Source organism: Oncorhynchus clarkii, chromosome 14, assembly GCF_045791955.1.
Source record: "Oncorhynchus clarkii lewisi isolate Uvic-CL-2024 chromosome 14, UVic_Ocla_1.0, whole genome shotgun sequence".
NCBI lineage: Eukaryota > Metazoa > Chordata > Actinopteri > Salmoniformes > Salmonidae > Oncorhynchus > Oncorhynchus clarkii.
The window spans coordinates 34,235,755-34,253,443 of NC_092160.1; the positions used below are offsets into that span (position 1 = coordinate 34,235,755).

The 17,689-nt window shown below is 44.2% G+C and overlaps 1 protein-coding gene across 2 annotated transcripts in view; it reads right to left on the bottom strand.

The window, feature by feature from the left end:
* Nucleotides 1-17,689, bottom strand: part of LOC139366554 (solute carrier family 36 member 1) — a 37,284-nt gene that overhangs the window by 13,816 nt on the left and 5,779 nt on the right. The window contains exons 2-11 of one of the 2 annotated variants that reach the window (XM_071104175.1): nucleotides 13,833-13,921; nucleotides 11,313-11,409; nucleotides 10,229-10,355; nucleotides 9,854-9,944; nucleotides 7,859-7,947; nucleotides 6,636-6,725; nucleotides 6,179-6,263; nucleotides 5,387-5,605; nucleotides 2,293-2,391; nucleotides 1,956-2,122 (exon numbers count right to left, since the gene is read on the bottom strand). In XM_071104175.1, the coding sequence (XP_070960276.1) occupies nucleotides 1,956-2,122; nucleotides 2,293-2,391; nucleotides 5,387-5,605; nucleotides 6,179-6,263; nucleotides 6,636-6,725; nucleotides 7,859-7,947; nucleotides 9,854-9,944; nucleotides 10,229-10,355; nucleotides 11,313-11,343 (998 nt within the window). In that variant the 5' untranslated portion in view covers nucleotides 11,344-11,409; nucleotides 13,833-13,921. The remainder of the gene's footprint in view (nucleotides 1-1,955; nucleotides 2,123-2,292; nucleotides 2,392-5,386; nucleotides 5,606-6,178; nucleotides 6,264-6,635; nucleotides 6,726-7,858; nucleotides 7,948-9,853; nucleotides 9,945-10,228; nucleotides 10,356-11,312; nucleotides 11,410-13,832; nucleotides 13,922-17,689) is intronic. The other variant, XM_071104174.1, reaches the window with a different exon arrangement.

Sequence of the window (17,689 nt, forward strand, 5' to 3'; positions counted from 1 at the left end):
CCTGAATAACACTAATGTAGTCTGATATGAATGAACCCCTGAATAACACTAATGTAGTCTGATATGAATGGCCACAAGTCAGTGATTGAGGAAACAAATGCTGCAGCTATTTTCCTATCAAGTGTGGTTTGCATGAGGCTAAACAAACGGCTCATCATCGTCTGCCACTTTCCTACAGGCTCATAACCTGCTGACCTGGCTAGATCTATTTAACATCCAATCAATTCCACTGATCAGTCAGCTCACTGAAAAACAGGGGTCAGAAAAAGGTACCGAAACTCTCATTGTTTCTCTCTCTCGCATTGTTTTCCCAGAATATTGAGTCTTGCTTTACATCATGACAAGGTAAAGAGAGTCTCCCATCAGTCTATAGATGGTCAGAACAGAAGGTGTCCATCAACATCAGTCTATATATAGTCAGAACAGGTGGTGTCCAGGTCTATAGATGGTCAGAACAGAAGGTATCCAGGTCTATAGATGGTCAGAACAGAAGGTATCCAGGTCTATAGGTGTCCAGGTCTATAGATGGTCAGAACAGAAGGTGTCCAGGTCTATAGATGGTCAGAACAGAAGGTGTCCAGGTCTATAGATGGTCAGAACAGAAGGTATCCAGGTCTATAGATGGTCAGAACAGAAGGTATCCAGGTCTATAGATGGTCAGAACAGAAGGTATCCAGGTCTATAGATGGTCAGAACAGAAGGTATCCAGGTCTATAGATGGTCAGAACAGAAGGTGTCCAGGTCTATAGATGGTCAGAACAGAAGGTGTCCAGGTCTATAGATGGTCAGAACAGAAGGTGTCCAGGTCTATAGATGGTCAGAACAGAAGGTGTCCAGGTCTATAGATGGTCAGAACAGAAGGTGTCCAGGTCTATAGATGGTCAGAACAGAAGGTGTCCAGGTCTATAGATGGTCAGAACAGAAGGTGTCCAGGTCTATAGATGGTCAGAACAGAAGGTGTCCAGGTCTATAGATGGTCAGAACAGAAGGTGTCCAGGTCTATAGATGGTCAGAACAGAAGGTGTCCAGGTCTATAGATGGTCAGAACAGAAGGTGTCCAGGTCTATAGATGGTCAGAACAGAAGGTGTCCAGGTCTATAGATGGTCAGAACAGAAGGTGTCCAGGTCTATAGATGGTCAGAACAGAAGGTGTCCAGGTCTATAGATGGTCAGAACAGAAGGTGTCCAGGTCTATAGATGGTCAGAACAGAAGGTATCCAGGTCTAGATGTCCAGGTGGATGAAGCAGAGTGGTTGTTGGCATATCTTCCTGTCATTTGAGCCAGGCAGTCAGTGTGTTTGTGTGGGGAGTGTGTAGGTGTTTGGCCCCTATCCTATCCTGCAATGCTGGACCTATTGACAGCTGAGAGCAGCTCCGAGAGCACAGTGGACTTGGTCGTGAGCCACACCTCCTCACTGGTCTCTATCATGCTGCCTCCCTCTGACTTATTCAATCGGTTCCCCCCACCTCTACCCGACTGACTGTGACCGGTTCCCCCCGCCTCTACCCGACTGACTGTGACCTAGGGCCACAGCAGAGAGAGAGAGGGGATCCTATTTAGGGCCACAGCAGAGAGAGAGAGGGGATCCTATTTAGGGCCACAGCAGAGAGAGAGAGGGGATCCTATCTAGGGCCACAGCAGAGAGAGAGAGAGAGAGAGAGGATCCTATCTAGGGCCACAGCAGAGAGAGAGAGAGAGAGGATCCTATCTTGGTGAAATAAGTGTTATTTTCTCTCCTAAATAAGACACCATTCCTAAATCTGCGAGATAACACATTCTTCAGGCAATCTAAAAATGACCAAAACCTATCGATGAATACAATTATTACCAGTGGTACATAATGGTGCTTTGTGATTCTATACAGCACCATGTGATTCTATACAGCACCATCTCTTCAGTATCTATGTGATTCTATAGAGCACCATCTCTTCAGGACATTGTAAGAAGAACTCACCAGCAGTTGGGTAAGTTAAGGGTGATACTTCCCCCTATGGCCTCTCCAAAGGTGATGTACCCTATGGTCCCCAAGCTGATATAGAGGAAGGTGACGATGCCCATTCCCAGATATAGAACCATATTGAAACGCTGAGGCTTCTGCATCTTGTTCTCCAGGGGCAGGACCTGAGACATGGAGAGGAACAACGTTAGGTGACACCTCACCTTAAGTTGCCATTATACCTATGAAACTACACAGTTCTAACTGTAGTAGTATGTTGTAATAACATGTAATGTTAACATGTACACAGTAATATTTTTGCGGCATATGTTGAACATGAACAGTAATACGTTACCACTCCTATCCCCTCGAAAGCAAAGATGGCCGTTCCAAAGAAGAGAGGATAGTCTTTGGCATGACCCACCTTCGGCAGGCTGATACGATTTGGTATGTTCTGGAAATCACAGGGGAAAAAAAGGATACAAACAGTCAGGCAATCGAAAAAAAATGCATAACAGTTAACATAATTAGCAGTTCACATAATAGGGCTCTCCAGAAGAGCTTCAATGCGCCTTGGCGTAGATTCTACAAGTGTCTAGGACTCTGTTGGAGGGATGTGACACCATTATTTCACACAAAATTCCATCATTTGATGTTTTGTTGATGCGGTGGTAACCCTGGCAAAGCACACAGCCCCACGGCAGAGGGCCCCCTACTGCTGTAGTTTTTTTTGTTGTATATTTATTTCTTTTTATTATAGGAAATTAGCTATAAAACTGCAACGTTGTGTCTTTCAGCCAGAAACGCACCCGTGTGGAAGCGTCTGCTTTCAATATACTTTGCATCCCTCATTTACTCTAGTATTTTGTCAGTTACTCTCCATTTGCCCTCAGCATGCATTTTTCTTTCTCACCATTCTGAATGTCTTTTGCGTTAAAATAATGGGAACTTATCATGAAGTAGCTCACAGGTCTGCACCTACATCCATACCTCCCACATGTGGTCAGAGACAACCCTAGCCTTTTAGGGGCCCGAACCAACATTTTGTTGGGGCAATTCTACTAATTTTGCCATTGACAGAGAATTTTTTTGTGCAATTTTACAGCAAATTTCTTGCAATTCTACACATTTTGAGGTAGGGTGGAGACACATTTTTGCAGTTTTTAATATATTTGATGATCAATGAGGGCCCCCGGTCGGTAGACCTTGATAACTATAAGTTTAGATAGCTGGCTGCTAGACTAACTACAAAGTGTTAGGGCTAGCATTTGTTTATTAGGCTACTGTGCAGTCTGGCAAGTAAACATAGCCTACAATACACACTGTAGTAAACATGGGAAAGTGCCTAATTCCTCACATAAGAGAGAGCAGGCTATCTCCAGACTTTCTCCTTGACCTCAAGTACCTTCAATAATGGCTGTACTAGAAAATGCGGGAACGCGGGAGACCGGGGGTTCAATTCACCGACATGGAGGACGGAGTAGGCGGTCCTTGTCAATAAGAATTTGTGATTGATTCCATATGTGTTATTTCATAGTTGTGATGTCTTCGTTATTATTCTACAATGTAGGAAATAGTCAAAATAAAGAAAGATCCTGGAATGAATAGGTGTGTCAAAACTTTTGATTGGTACTTGCATAATTCATTTGATTAATATTATCATATTTCTATTCCATAAAAAAAAAAACTCTGGGTTTCCGTTAGGATAGAATGGAAAATATGGCGCTGTACAACCTGCCGGTCGGCAGCACAGTACTGTGCTGTGCTATTTAGCTAAAGAATCCCCTTGTGCGTGCAGGAGACCGGGATTCAATTCCCGGATGGGTAGGACAGAGTAGACTGTCCTTGTAAATAAGAATTTGTTCTGAACTGACTTGCCTAGTTGAATAAAGATTACATTAAGAGCGTAACATTTTTTTGATTCTAGTCTAACCAATACCCAAACAGAGATTAAGTGAAAATAAAATTCTAATTGATTTATCAAGACCAGTCCCCATTCTTGTCTCAGAGCAGCGCAAAACGATGCTAAAAGTTGTAGGCTTTTGCTTCGAACTTCAATATGCTCTTAAATAAATAAACACCTACACCACTTTTAACAGCACATTACTCAACATGAGTGAGACTCATGTCGCCTACGATAGGCCTACACTACATCGAAAAATATGACGACACTTCGCCAATAATTACATATAGAGGATTGAAGGATTCTAAATTAAAAACAAAAGCCTCCTTGTGGGTTTCCCGGTGGCGGCCGACACGGGTATCAAACCTGCATCTGTAGCAACACATTTTGCACTGTGGGAGCCCCCATCCACTCTGGAGTCCCATCCACAAAGTATCAAAATACAGAGAGGTGTTGGTAAAGGTTTATTGTCCTGCTAATAGCCCATAATGGGCTATTATAATACTGTACATGGTGTCCAGGTCAGGATAACCAAAACATTTCTTTATTAAAGACTATCAGAAAGAATGTTAGTACTTATTTATTTTGATCCAAAGTCATGAATGAGTGAGTCACTCAGCTTTGTGTAGGTGCCGCTATATGACGGTGTCATCAACTTGATAATATATAACGATATTTAAGGTTATTTTGTTTGAAGAAAAAAAAAACGAAAGAGCGATTGAAATCTGAATAAAGGCCAAAACATGTATTTCTGTTTGAGGGAGAGAAGCTCTGAGCCAATTGTGCGCCGCCCATGAAGGCCAATATATAGCCCTGCTAATAGCCATAATGACGCTGTACAACGTGACCATGTGTGTTTAAAAGCATATTTTCCAGTAAGCAACCATTTGTTTTACCTTCATTAGACTACTTTGTTCCAATATTTCTTTAATTCACTGACATTTATTCCAATAGTAATTCGTTATGGATTCATAACTAAATAAACATCAACATTTTGAAAGAATGTTTTTATTTTATTAACGAAAACAAAGATGTTGATGAAATTCTGTACTGCTGTTTTGAGTTAGAAATGTAACACTTCAGAGTACTTAAGCATCATGTTAGTCCCTCCCCAAGAAGACAGTATGTACCGTGAAGCAGAAGACAGTCCTGCAGTACGTACCGTGAAGCAGAAGACAGTCCTGCACTACGTACCGTGAAGCAGAAGACAGTCCTGCACTACGTACCGTGAAGCAGAAGACAGTCCTGCAGTACCTACCGTGAAGCAGAAGACAGTCCTGCAGTGCGTACCGTGAAGCAGAAGACAGTCCTGCAGTACCTACCGTGAAGCAGAAGACAGTCCTGCACTACGTACCGTGAAGCAGAAGACAGTCCTGCAGTACGTACCGTGAAGCAGAAGACAGTCCTGCAGTACGTACCGTGAAGCAGAAGACAGTCCTGCAGTACGTACCGTGAAGCAGAAGACAGTCCTGCAGTGCGTACCGTGAAGCAGAAGACAGTCCTGCAGTACGTACCGTGAAGCAGAAGACAGTCCTGCAGTACGTACCGTGAAGCAGAAGAAGTAGATGAGGACCAGGCTAGTACACATGGCCAGGTTGGCAACCAGAGAGAGGGGGGCCAGGTACTTCAGGTTGCGGGTGAACACCAAGAGTATAACAGCTGGCAGGAAACACAACATGTAGAGACGGGAGTCAAAGCTGGGGACGGTGATAGCCGTCTGGTTGTTGTGGCAGTTCATGGTTGTCCCGTTAGAAGCTTCCACCACCTTAAAGAAAGCCACAAAACAATGAACACCAGTTAGGGTATCCTTTTCACACTATCGTGGCAACCTAAATTGTATCTAGCATTTTCTTCACATTACCCTTCCCAGCAAAGCTCAAGCAACTGTGATGACAGGACCGGACAGAGGGCCGGACAGAGGGCATAGTATAGCTGAATAACAGCATGAGGAGAAGATCACTCCAAGCAGTGATGATAACATCCACATTGCTGGTACCTATATAGGAGTGATAATAACATCCAAACTGCTGGTATCGTGTCCTCTCCACACAGTGATGATAACATCCACACTGCTGGTACTGCTGGTATCTTGTCCACTCCAGTGATGATAACATCCAAACTGCTGGTATCGTGTCCTCTCCACACAGTGATGATAACATCTAAACTGCTGGTATCTTGTCCACTCCAGTGATGATAACATACACACTGCTGGTATCTTGTCCACTCCAGTGATGATAACATCTAAACTGCTGTTACTGCTCAGGAAGAAGTAAACACCACCACCTTTTGGCTAGTACTGTTTCTCACCACATATGAACATGACACCATGTCCCCCTACCTGTTTGATATTGTCACTGAGGAAGACGAAGTAGACACAGCAGAAACCCAGCTGGGTGATGATCAAAAACACGTTCACTATCCGCCTGAAGGAAAACAGGAAGAAAGGACCCAAATCAACCTCCGTTCTACACAGAGGGGACTGAAAACACAAGATATTAAAGGACCCAAATCAACCTCTGTTCTACACATTAGAAGGGACCCCCCACCCCAAACACTGAGGAGTGTTTATTGAATTGAACTCTTATTGAATAAAGGTCAAATCACAAGTCATAATATATAAGAATAAAGGGAGTTTGACTTGTTATTAAAGAATACATTTCATGATTATCACCTTCCTTTAGACACATGCTACTGTAGACGCATGCTACTGTAGACGCATGCTACTGTAGAGGCAATGCTACTGTAGACACATGCTACTGTAGACACATGCTACTGTAGACGCGTTCTATATTTACCTCCCCCATATTGAGTGCCTTCTCAGCCACGAGACATTCTCCATACCATACTGCACAGCATCGCCATAGTCCAGAAAGGGCTTGTTCAACCTAGAACAGAGGGACCATCACTCAGGGTAAAAGTGCTGACCTGGGATCAGGTCTACCCTGTCCATGGAACCTGAGCTGGGATCAGGTCTACCCTGTCCATGGAACCTGAGCTGGGATCAGGTCTACCCTGTCCATGGAACCTGAGCTGGGATCAGGTCTACCCTGTCCATGGAACCTGAGCTGGGATCAGGTCTACCCTGTCCATGGAACCTGAGCTGGGATCAGGTCTACCCTGTCCATGGAACCTGAGCTGGGATCAGGTCTACCCTGTCCATGGAACCTGAGCTGGGATCAGGTCTACCCTGTCCATGGAACCTGAGCTGGGATCAGGTCTACCCTGTCCATGGAACCTGATCTGGGATCAGGTCTACCCTGTCCATGGAACCTGAATCATTATGGTCTAAAAGGCTAAACTGAATAATGGGCCCAGAATTCAACGACCATCTAAACACAAAAACAAAAATGACCATACACAGTGTTGACCCCATGTTCACTAAACGTGACAGTGTTACTTCAGCTGGGGGCCTGGTACCTGGTCACTAGCGTGAGGAATCTGACAGTGGTATTAATATAGGTTAATCATGTGTGTAATCGTCTAATAGAGAACAGGGTTGTGAACAATGGATGTAGAATATTCTACAGAAATGAGAAGTACAGTGCATTCACACACCGTGCTCATTACGGTTTGGTTTGCTTGTATTACAAAATACAATGGTTTTCACTTCTCCTATAAAGGAAACTAACCGCACCAGATCAACAACATACCTTGCAGTCTGAACACACCCATAAGGGTGTGAACACAGTGGACCTATGACTGGCTTGGTTCGCTTCATTAAAAATCCTGCTTTATCCAATACTAGGCTTAAATGGCATAGATGCATTTAGGTGACTTTGACTTACGCTAATCTATGAACTGAACACATTTCACCATTCCAGTTTCCAGGACAACGTGAGAGATTTCCTCATAGACGTCAAACTCAAAAAAGAGGAAGTGCACAATGTGAAAGTACTGTACTTCTCTTCTTGATGCTCGACTCAAACTAGTTGCACAACAGTATCCACCACAATAGAATCCGTTTATTGAACAACTGAGGTGCACTGCAGGCAGAAGGTGTGAGAAAGGCTCCACTTACTTTACACTGAGGTGGTGGGAACAGATTACAAGCAGGTTCATACAGTGGACTGCTATTATCCCCATGGCAAACAGACTCAGAGGTCCTAACTGGAAAGGAAGAGAGAAGATAAGTGTCATTAGGTGTTGTCCCATTGGGATTCTGTCATTAGGTGTTGTCCCATTGGGATTCTGTCATTAGGTGTTGTCCCATTGGGATTCTGTCATTAGGTGTTGTCCCGTTGGGATTCTGTCATTAGGTGTTGTCCCATTGGGATTCTGTCATTAGCTGTTGTCCCGTTGGGATTCTGTCATTAGGTGTTGTCCCGTTGGGATTCTGTCATTAGGTGTTGTCCCGTTGGGATTCTGTCATTAGGTGTTGTCCCGTTGGGATTCTGTCATTAGGTGTTGTCCCGTTGGGATTCTGTCATTAGCTGTTGTCCCATTGGGATTCTGTCATTAGGTGTTGTCCCGTTGGGATTCTGTCATTAGGTGTTGTCCCGTTGGGATTCTGTCATTAGGTGTTGTCCCGTTGGGATTCTGTCATTAGGTGTTGTCCCATTGGGATTCTGTCATTAGGTGTTGTCCCATTGGGATTCTGTCATTCCCTCACACTGCACTTGCAGAATAAATGTATTAGCAATGGACATCTACTAAGGAGCTCTAGAATAGATCAAAGTAAGATTATCATTATTTAAACAAAGGTTTTGAACAAATAAAAGAGAACACAAATAAAGTCTGGTAGAACAGGCAGGGTGACCGTTCTAAGCCTGAGTCTGGTAGAACAGGCAGGGTGACCGTTCTAAGCCTGAGTCTGGTAGAACAGGCAGGGTGACCGTTCTAAGCCTGAGTCTGGTAGAACAGGCAGGGTGACCGTTCTAAGCCTGAGTCTGGTAGAACAGGCAGGGTGACCGTTCTAAGCCTGAGTCTGGTAGAACAGGCAGGGTGACCGTTCTAAGCCTGAGTCTGGTAGAACAGGCAGGGTGACCGTTCTAAGCCTGAGTCTGGTAGAACAGGCAGGGTGACCGTTCTAAGCCTGAGTCTGGTAGAACAGGCAGGGTGACCGTTCTAAGCCCGAGTCTGGTAGAACAGGCAGGGTGACCGTTCTAAGCCCGAGTCTGGTAGAACAGGCAGGGTGACCGTTCTACGCCCGAGTCTGGTAGAACAGGCAGGGTGACCGTTCTACGCCCGAGTCTGGTAGAACAGGCAGGGTGACCGTTCTACGCCCGAGTCTGGTAGAACAGGCAGGGTGACCGTTCTACGCTTGAGTCTGGTAGAACAGGCAGGGTGACCGTTCTACGCCCGAGTCTGGTAGAACAGGCAGGGTGACCGTTCTACGCCCGAGTCTGGTAGAACAGGCAGGGTGACCGTTCTACGCCCGAGTCTGGTAGAACAGGCAGGGTGACCGTTCTACGCCCGAGTCTGGTAGAACAGGCAGGGTGACCGTTCTACGCCCGAGTCTGGTAGAACAGGCAGGGTGACCGTTCTACGCCCGAGTCTGGTAGAACAGGCAGGGTGACCGTTCTAAGCTTGAGTCTGGTAGAACAGGCAGGGTGACCGTTCTAAGCTTGAGTCTGGTAGAACAGGCAGGGTGACCGTTCTACGCCCGAGTCTGGTAGAACAGGCAGGGTGACCGTTCTAAGCTTGAGTCTGGTAGAACAGGCAGGGTGACCGTTCTAAGCTTGAGTCTGGTAGAACAGGCAGGGTGACCGTTCTAAGCTTGAGTCTGGTAGAACAGGCAGGGTGACCGTTCTAAGCCTGAGTCTGGTAGAACAGGCAGGGTGACCGTTCTAAGCCTGAGTCTGGTAGAACAGGCAGGGTGACCGTTCTAAGCCTGAGTCTGGTAGAACAGGCAGGGTGACCGTTCTAAGCCTGAGTCTGGTAGAACAGGCAGGGTGACCGTTCTAAGCCTGAGTCTGGTAGAACAGGCAGGGTGACCGTTCTACGCCCGAGTCTGGTAGAACGGGTATTTGGTTATCAGGAATTATTATTACTTCATTGTTAACTGTTTGCTTACCACAAGGCCTGCGTTCCTGACAGCCAGAGGTAGACCTAGCAGCCCTGTACCAATGTTCCCCTTCAGGAGGTGGATCAGGGTCTGTAAAAACCTACAACATAACAAATAAAACATGATCAGTGTCAAATCACATCACACAACACAATAATGGAACCAAACAATTATGAATGCAGGCTCTCTCACACGCTCTCATATAAAATCAGCTCTTTGTATGGGGCCTGAGGAAGGTCTCAGGATGGAAACTGTGCTGCTAAGGACTTTTACTTTGGAAATAAAAAAAGTGACAGTTTCAATACAATCGAGTTGCGCTTTGTAACGACCAAGATCTGGAATTTAAAAAAATACATCTTTGCATGTAACATAACCATTACTTACGAAGCCCCTGTTTGGCCTCCGATTCTCTCATATTGAGAATCAGGTCCTGGGGGGAGAGGTGGAGTAGGACAGAGAACATCCTCCTCAGAGGTGCTCGCTGATATCCTGGAGAGAACTGGACCTGGGCCTGCAATACGGGGACACACAGTCCGTCTACATTAAGTTGCTATGTAGCTACAATGTTGTTACATATATGGGTAGAAGGGGAAACTTCAAATAAATACTTAATTCAACTCCCTCAGTCAGGAGAACGTCTTAATTCAACTCCCTCAGTCAGGAGAACGTCTTAATTCAACTCCCTCAGTCAGGAGAACGTCTTAATTCAAGTCCCTCAGTCAGGAGAACGTCTTAATTCAACTCCCTCAGTCAGGAGAACGTCTTAATTCAACTCCCTCAGTCAGGAGAACGTCTTAATTCTGTCGCTGAGATGACATGACTTCATACTGTCGATAGCAGGATTCTACTACACAGAATCCCCACAGAAGGACCAGAGTTCTAGCCATAAAATCGGTCCGCGAGACTAGGCCCTGGCTTGTTGACGCAAACAGCGGGTTATTGCTGTAAGCTAATGATCTCATGACGGGCCACTAACAAGACACTTTAGGCTACTTCTCATCTAAAAGAAGAATCACTGAATGGAAAGTATTGAAATCGAGATATATCCTGCGTGTGTGGAAAAATGTGTGTTCCTACTCAATCACAGGGTACATGAGTTCCCTGGATATGTTCACTAGGCAAACGCTGTAGGTAGAAATGTCATGAATAGACCGGATCTCATTCCTTCTTCCACGTGTCAGAGAATCATGTTTGTCCTATTGGGATTCTTTGTCCAGATTGCCATCTGCACATTCCACAAGGTTGTGCCCTGTTGAACGCAGCCCAGGGCTCATAATTCTAAAACTTCTCAGAGTAGGAGTACTAATTTAGCATCAGATCGCCTCCTGTCCATATAAACGTATTCCTTAGGATAAAAAAAAAAAAAAGGACTGGATCAGCACTCCTACTCATATAGAGACACTGATACCAGACGAGCAGTCCTACTTTTTATGAATACAGGCCCTGTTCTGGGTTTCAAAATAAATACCGTCTTGACGATTGTCAGTGTTGGAGGTCATGGTTGGTCCGCTGGCGCTGGGTGGATCCTCCTGCTGCCTTAGTCTCAGATTCCTCCTCCAGAGCCACTGTGGTAAGGACAATGTAACAGAAGTGAATTCCATGTTATACTAGCTTACCAGATCTCAAAGAATCAGCAGTGTTCTTATCTGGAGAAACATAGAACTGCTGGAGTTGAGGCTTGTTCTATGCTATTACCGCACAGTCAGAAATGCTGACAGCAACTAGTTAAGCGTTATTACTGCACAGTAGTGTCGTCACGATATCAAGATTTTATACTAAACTAAAATATAAAGTGTTGGTCCCATTGTTTCATGAGCTGAAATGAAAATATCCCAGAAATGTTCCATATGCACAAAAAACTTCTCGCTCAAATTGTGTGCACATCTTTGTTTACATCCCTAGTGAGCATTTCTCCTTTGCCAAGATAATCCATCCACCTGAGAGGTGTGGCATAACTAGAAGCTGATTAACCAGAATGATCATTACATAGGTGCATCTTGTGCTGGGGACAATAAAAGGCCACTCTAAAATAAGCAGTTTTGTCCCACAGCGCCACAGATGTCTCAAGTTGAGAGAGCATGCAATTGGCATGCTGACAACCGGAATGTCCAATAGAGCCCTTGGCAGATAATTTAATGTTAATTTCTCTACCATAAGCCGGCTCCAACGTCATTTTAGAGAATTTGGCAGTACGTCCAACCGCACCAGCTGCTGAAACTCGGGGTTTGTACAACCAAAGAATTTCTGCACAAACTGTCAGAAGCCGTCTCATGGAAGCTCATCTGCGTGCTCGTCACCCTCACCTGGGTCTTGACCTGACTGCAGTTCAGTGTCGTAACCGACGTCAGTGGGCAACTGCTCACCTGTGATGGCCACTGGCACGCTGGAGAAGTGTGGTCTTCACAAATGAATCCCAGGTTTCAACTGTACCGGGCAGATAGCAGACGTCGTGTGGGAGAGCGGTTTGCTGATGTCAACGTTGTTAACAGAGAATCCCATTGGTGGGGTTATGGTACGGGTCAGGCATAAGCTACGAACAATGAACACAAATGCATTTTATCTATGGTAATTTGAATGCACAGAGATACCGTGATGAGATCCTGAGGCCATTTTCAGGCCATTCATCTGCCGCCATCACCTCACGTTTCAGCATGATAATGCACGGCCCCAAGTCGCAAGATGCTGTACACAATTCCTGGAAGCTGAAATGTCTTCGTTCCTCCATGGCCTGCATACTCACGAGACATGGTCACCCATTGTGCATGTTTGGGATGCTCTGGATCGATGTGTACAACAGCGTGTTCCAGTTCCCCCCCCCAATATCCAGAAACTTCGCACAGCCATTGAAGAGGAGTGGGACACCATTTCACAGTCCACAATCAACAGCCTGATCAACTCTGTGAAGGAGATGTGTCACACTGCATGGGGCAAAATGGTGGTCACCCCAGATACTGACTGGCTTTCTGATCCCCGCCCATACTTTTTTTTTTTTTAAGGTATCTGTGACCAGGTGCATATCTGTATTCCCAGTGATGTGAAATCTGTACATTAGGGCCTAATGAATGTATTTAAATTGACTGATTTCCTTCTATGAACTGTAACTCAATAAAATCTCTGAAATTGTTGCATGTTGGGTTTTATATTTGTGTTCAGTGTACTAACGATACCAGGCCAAGTATCACGATACCAGGCCAAGTATCACGATACCAGGCCAAGTATCACGATACCGGTCAAGGAAATTCACACTTTTACTCAATGCAACACATTGAATTTAACTTCACACTGGTCAGTGGATAATAGAATCCTACATTGAATGGCTGATTGGCTCAGTCTACTCAGACTGGTCAGTGGATAATAGACTCCTACATAGAATGGCTGATTGGCTCAGTCTACTCAGACTGGTCTGTGCAATTGGTTATAACAGGCGATGATACAAATGTATCAACGTTGCTGAAATGAGACAAATGTATCAACGTTGCTGAAATGAGACAAATGTATCAACGTTGCTGAAATGAGACAAATGTATCAACGTTGCTGAAATGAGACAAATGTATCAACGTTGCTAAAATGAGACACATGTATCAACGTTGCTAAAATGAGACACATGTATCAACGTTGCTAAAATGAGACACATGTATCAACGTTGCTGAAATGATACACATGTATCAACGTTGCTGAAATGATACACATGTATCAACGTTGCTGAAATGATACACATGTATCAACGTTGCTCACTCTGAAAGCTGCTCCAATGTAACAAAACAGTTTAAAACAGAAGACTCATCAGGGTCTGCATCCCAGCTCCCACGTAAACACTGATGCACCTCACTCTTATATAATGAAAAGCAATTTAAAAAATGCAATAAATTACTATTATTATAATTATTCTGCCTAATGCGAGTGATATTTGATATTTCAATATTTAAAAAAAAACATGAAATATTTTTAAGTGTGCAGATTAGTACAAAAATAATTAAGAACTTCTTACCCTGGTCTTTGGGAGTTGAATGTGGATTAACCAAAATAAGTGGTGTGTCTCTCCAGTCAGATGATGATATTGATGTTATGATGAATATGCTATAAGAGATCAAAAAGAGATCTCCTTGTTACCCTGGAAACTTGTCTTTTAATAGTCCAGATACTAGGCTTCATCATCATCATCATCATCATCATCTCATTTCCTTATTTGGGTATGAAACTTTACCTGATATCCAAAAGTAGATCTGTTCACAGTCTAAGATGACCACCACCAACCACTGTCTCGGTTTACCTACAACTGTTTTCAAAAACCTCTCGTGTGTGCGTGTGTGTGTGTGTGTGTGTGTGCGAGAACCACCTTTACAGAAACCATCTCTCATAGGCCATATCTGATTTACTTTTTTTTTCTCCTCTCCAACCCCTGACAAAAGTATGCGATTGTAAACCAGATATGGCCTATGAGAGATGGTTTCTGGGGGTTTATGTTGTGTAGACTGGAGAGAGACACAGACACGTTCTTTTCGGCACAAGGGTCGTTCCACAAACAGATTGTTTTGCGTCCCTTTGCTATTTTAAGTAGAGGCAAGCAGTTCTCTTTGCTGTAAAGCTGCCTGAGTGAGGGCTGGTAGGGAATGTGGCTGCCTGAGTGAGGGCTGGTAGGGAATGTGGCTGCCTGAGTGAGGGCTGGTAGGGAATGTGGCTGCCTGAGTGAGGGCTGGTAGGGAATGTGGCTGCCTGCTGGATGAGTACAGCTGCCACACGTGATAGAAGCACGAAAGGGAATTGGTTATTATTGGACCGGCACATACAAGAGACTAGAGGCTGTTTCTGAAATCCAACTGAATGTATAAACCGAACTGACTTTAATAACATATTATACCAGGCGTCAGCAGGTTCTTTAGATCGGTGAGGCTGAAAAAGTTAGTAGTATCATACGAAACGGGACTACGGTATTCTAAAATGTTTGGTATCATGATATTACCATTGTAGTGGTATACCATGCAACACTACTACAAATTCAGATGCTGACAGCAACTAGATCAATGATATTACTGAACAGTCAGAGATGCTGAAAGCAACTAGTTCAATGATATTACTGAACAGTCAGATGCTGACTGATTCTGCTGAACAACCTTGAAATGACCATCGCTGTTCTAAAAAAAGGCAACGAGGCAGGCTACATTCTGTTCTCCTGTTCTGAAAAAGGCAACGAGGCAGGCTACATTCTGTTCTCCTGTTCTGAAAAAGGCAACGAGGCTGGCTACATTCTGTTCCCCTAAAAAAAGTGTGACTTCTGATATTTTGTTGTCTCTCGGTTTTCACTTCCAATTTCTTTGTCAACATATGTAGGCCTATGTACATACGTACCAATCCATCAGATCTCTCCCTCAGGGGAGTGATGGACAAATCAAATTTTATTTGTCACATACACATGGTTAGCAGATGTTAATGCGAGTGTAGCGAAATGCTTGTGTAGCGAAATGCTTGTAACAGTAAGTTATTAGCAGCACAACGTGCTACCATGTGTGATGAAGAATAACTTAGACAAGTAGTAAGTAGTCAAGTGAGTTTTTAAAAATGGCTATTAAACCTAATCAATATTTATTATTTTTAGACAATCAAGTACAGTTCTTTTTCTTTTTGTTCCTTGTCAGAGGAGGAACATAGAAAATGATCTTGCATTGAAGATACATAGCTAGGAGATGATACCCTTCTTAACTAGGAGACTATATTCATAGATCCAAACTTTTGACCTCTAACCTGTCGGCGTCATGAAGCAATACAATTTGCTGAATGTTGTCAGTATGTATTTACTTTGTTCCAGGTTATGATGAAATGCAAATAAGAAAATCCCTTCTGACATGGAAAATGCACAGTTCTACAGATGATGCAATATTAACACAGAACTGGACCTTATAGACTCAGTTATACAGACAGTTTAGAGGTTCAGCTCTGGGCTAGGCTCAACATATACACAAAAGTATGTGAACACCCCTTCAAATTAGTGGATTCGGCCATTTCAGCAACATCCTTTGCTGACGGGTGCATAAAATCGAGCACACCGCCATGCAATCTCAATAGACAAACATTGGCAGTAGAATGGCCTAACTGAAGAGCTCGGTAACGTTCAACGAGGCACTGTCATATGATGCCACCTTCCCAACGTCTAGGAGCAACAATGGCTCAGCCGCGAAGTGGCAGGCCACACAAGTTCACAGAACAGGACCGCCGAGTGCTGAAGTGTGTAGCTTGTATAAATCGTCTGTCCTCGGTTGCAACACTCACTCCCGAGTTCCAAGCTGCCTCTGGAAGTAATGTTAGCACAAGAACTGTTCGTCGGGAGCTTCATGAAATGGGTTTCCATGGCCGAGCAGCAGCACACAAGCCTAAGATCACCATGTGCAATGCCAAGCGTCGGCTGGACTGGTATAAAGCTCGCCGCCATTGGACTCTGGAGCAGTAGTAATGTGTTCTCTTGCGTGATGAATCACACTTCACCATCTGGCAGACGACGGACGAATCTGGGTTTGGTGGGTGCCAGGAGAACACTACCCGCACCAATGCATAGTAGTGCCAACCATAAAGTTTGGTGGAAGATAAATAATGGTCTGGTGCTGTTTTTCATGGTTTGGGCCCCTTATTTCAAGTGAAGGGAACGCTATAGTATAGAATGACATTCTGGACAATTCTGTGCTTCCAACTTTGTGGCAATAGTTTGAGGAAGGCCCTTTCCTGTTTCAGCATGACAATGCCACCGTGCACAAAGCGAGGCCCACACAGAAATGGTTTGTCGAGATCAGTGTGGAAGAACTTGACTGGCCTGCACAGAGCCCTGACTTCAACACCATCGAACACCTTTGGGATAAAATGGAATGCCAAATAACGCCCAACGTCAGCGCCTTACCTCACTAATGTGCTAGTGGTAGAATGGAAGCTGTGGTAGAATGGAAGTCCCCACAGCAATGTTCCAACATCTAGTGGAAATCCTTCACAGAAGAGTGGAGGCTGTTATAGCAGCAAAAGGGGGGGGGGGACCAACTCCATATTAATGCCCATCATTTTGGAATGAGATGTTCAACGAGCAGGTGTATTTTGGACAGATTTAGACGAGAGTAAAACCTCTTGCTTTGCCTCTTCTCTGATAATATGCATGCCTACAAGTAAGACATTTTTCATTAAGAGCTTAAAGGAAACATGCAACAATGACAAGCCTATTGTCTGACAGTTCAAAAGGCTATATCCTGTTATCAGTCAGCAAACCAAAAGGCATATCCTGTTATCAGCCAGCAAACCAAAAGGCATATCCTGTTATCAGCCAGCAAACCAAAAGGCATATCCTGTTATCAGCCAGCAAACCAAAAGGCATATCCTGTTATCAGCCAGCAAACCAAAAGGCATATCCTGTTATCAGCCAGCAAACCAAAAGGCATATCCTGTTATCAGCCAGCAAACCAAAAGGCATATCCTGTTATCAGCCAGCAAACCAAAAGGCATATCCTGTTATCAGCCAGCAAACCAAAAGGCATATCCTGTTATCAGCCAGCAAACCAAAAGGCATATCCTGTTATCAGCCAGCAAACCAAAAGGCATATCCTGTTATCAGCCAGCAAACCAAAAGGCATATCTTGTTATCAGCCAGCAAACCAAAAGGCATATCTTGTTATCAGCCAGCAAACCAAAAGGCATATCCTGTTATCAGTCAGCAAACCAAAAGGCATATCCTGTTATCAGTCAGCAAACCAAAAGGCTATATCCTGTTATTGAACATGCAACTCCTGTAATAAAGCCGCTAATAAAACTTCATTTTCATACATTTACCAAAATGTAATTCTCGGAAAAACACCCTTCTTAACCTAATGCGAGCAG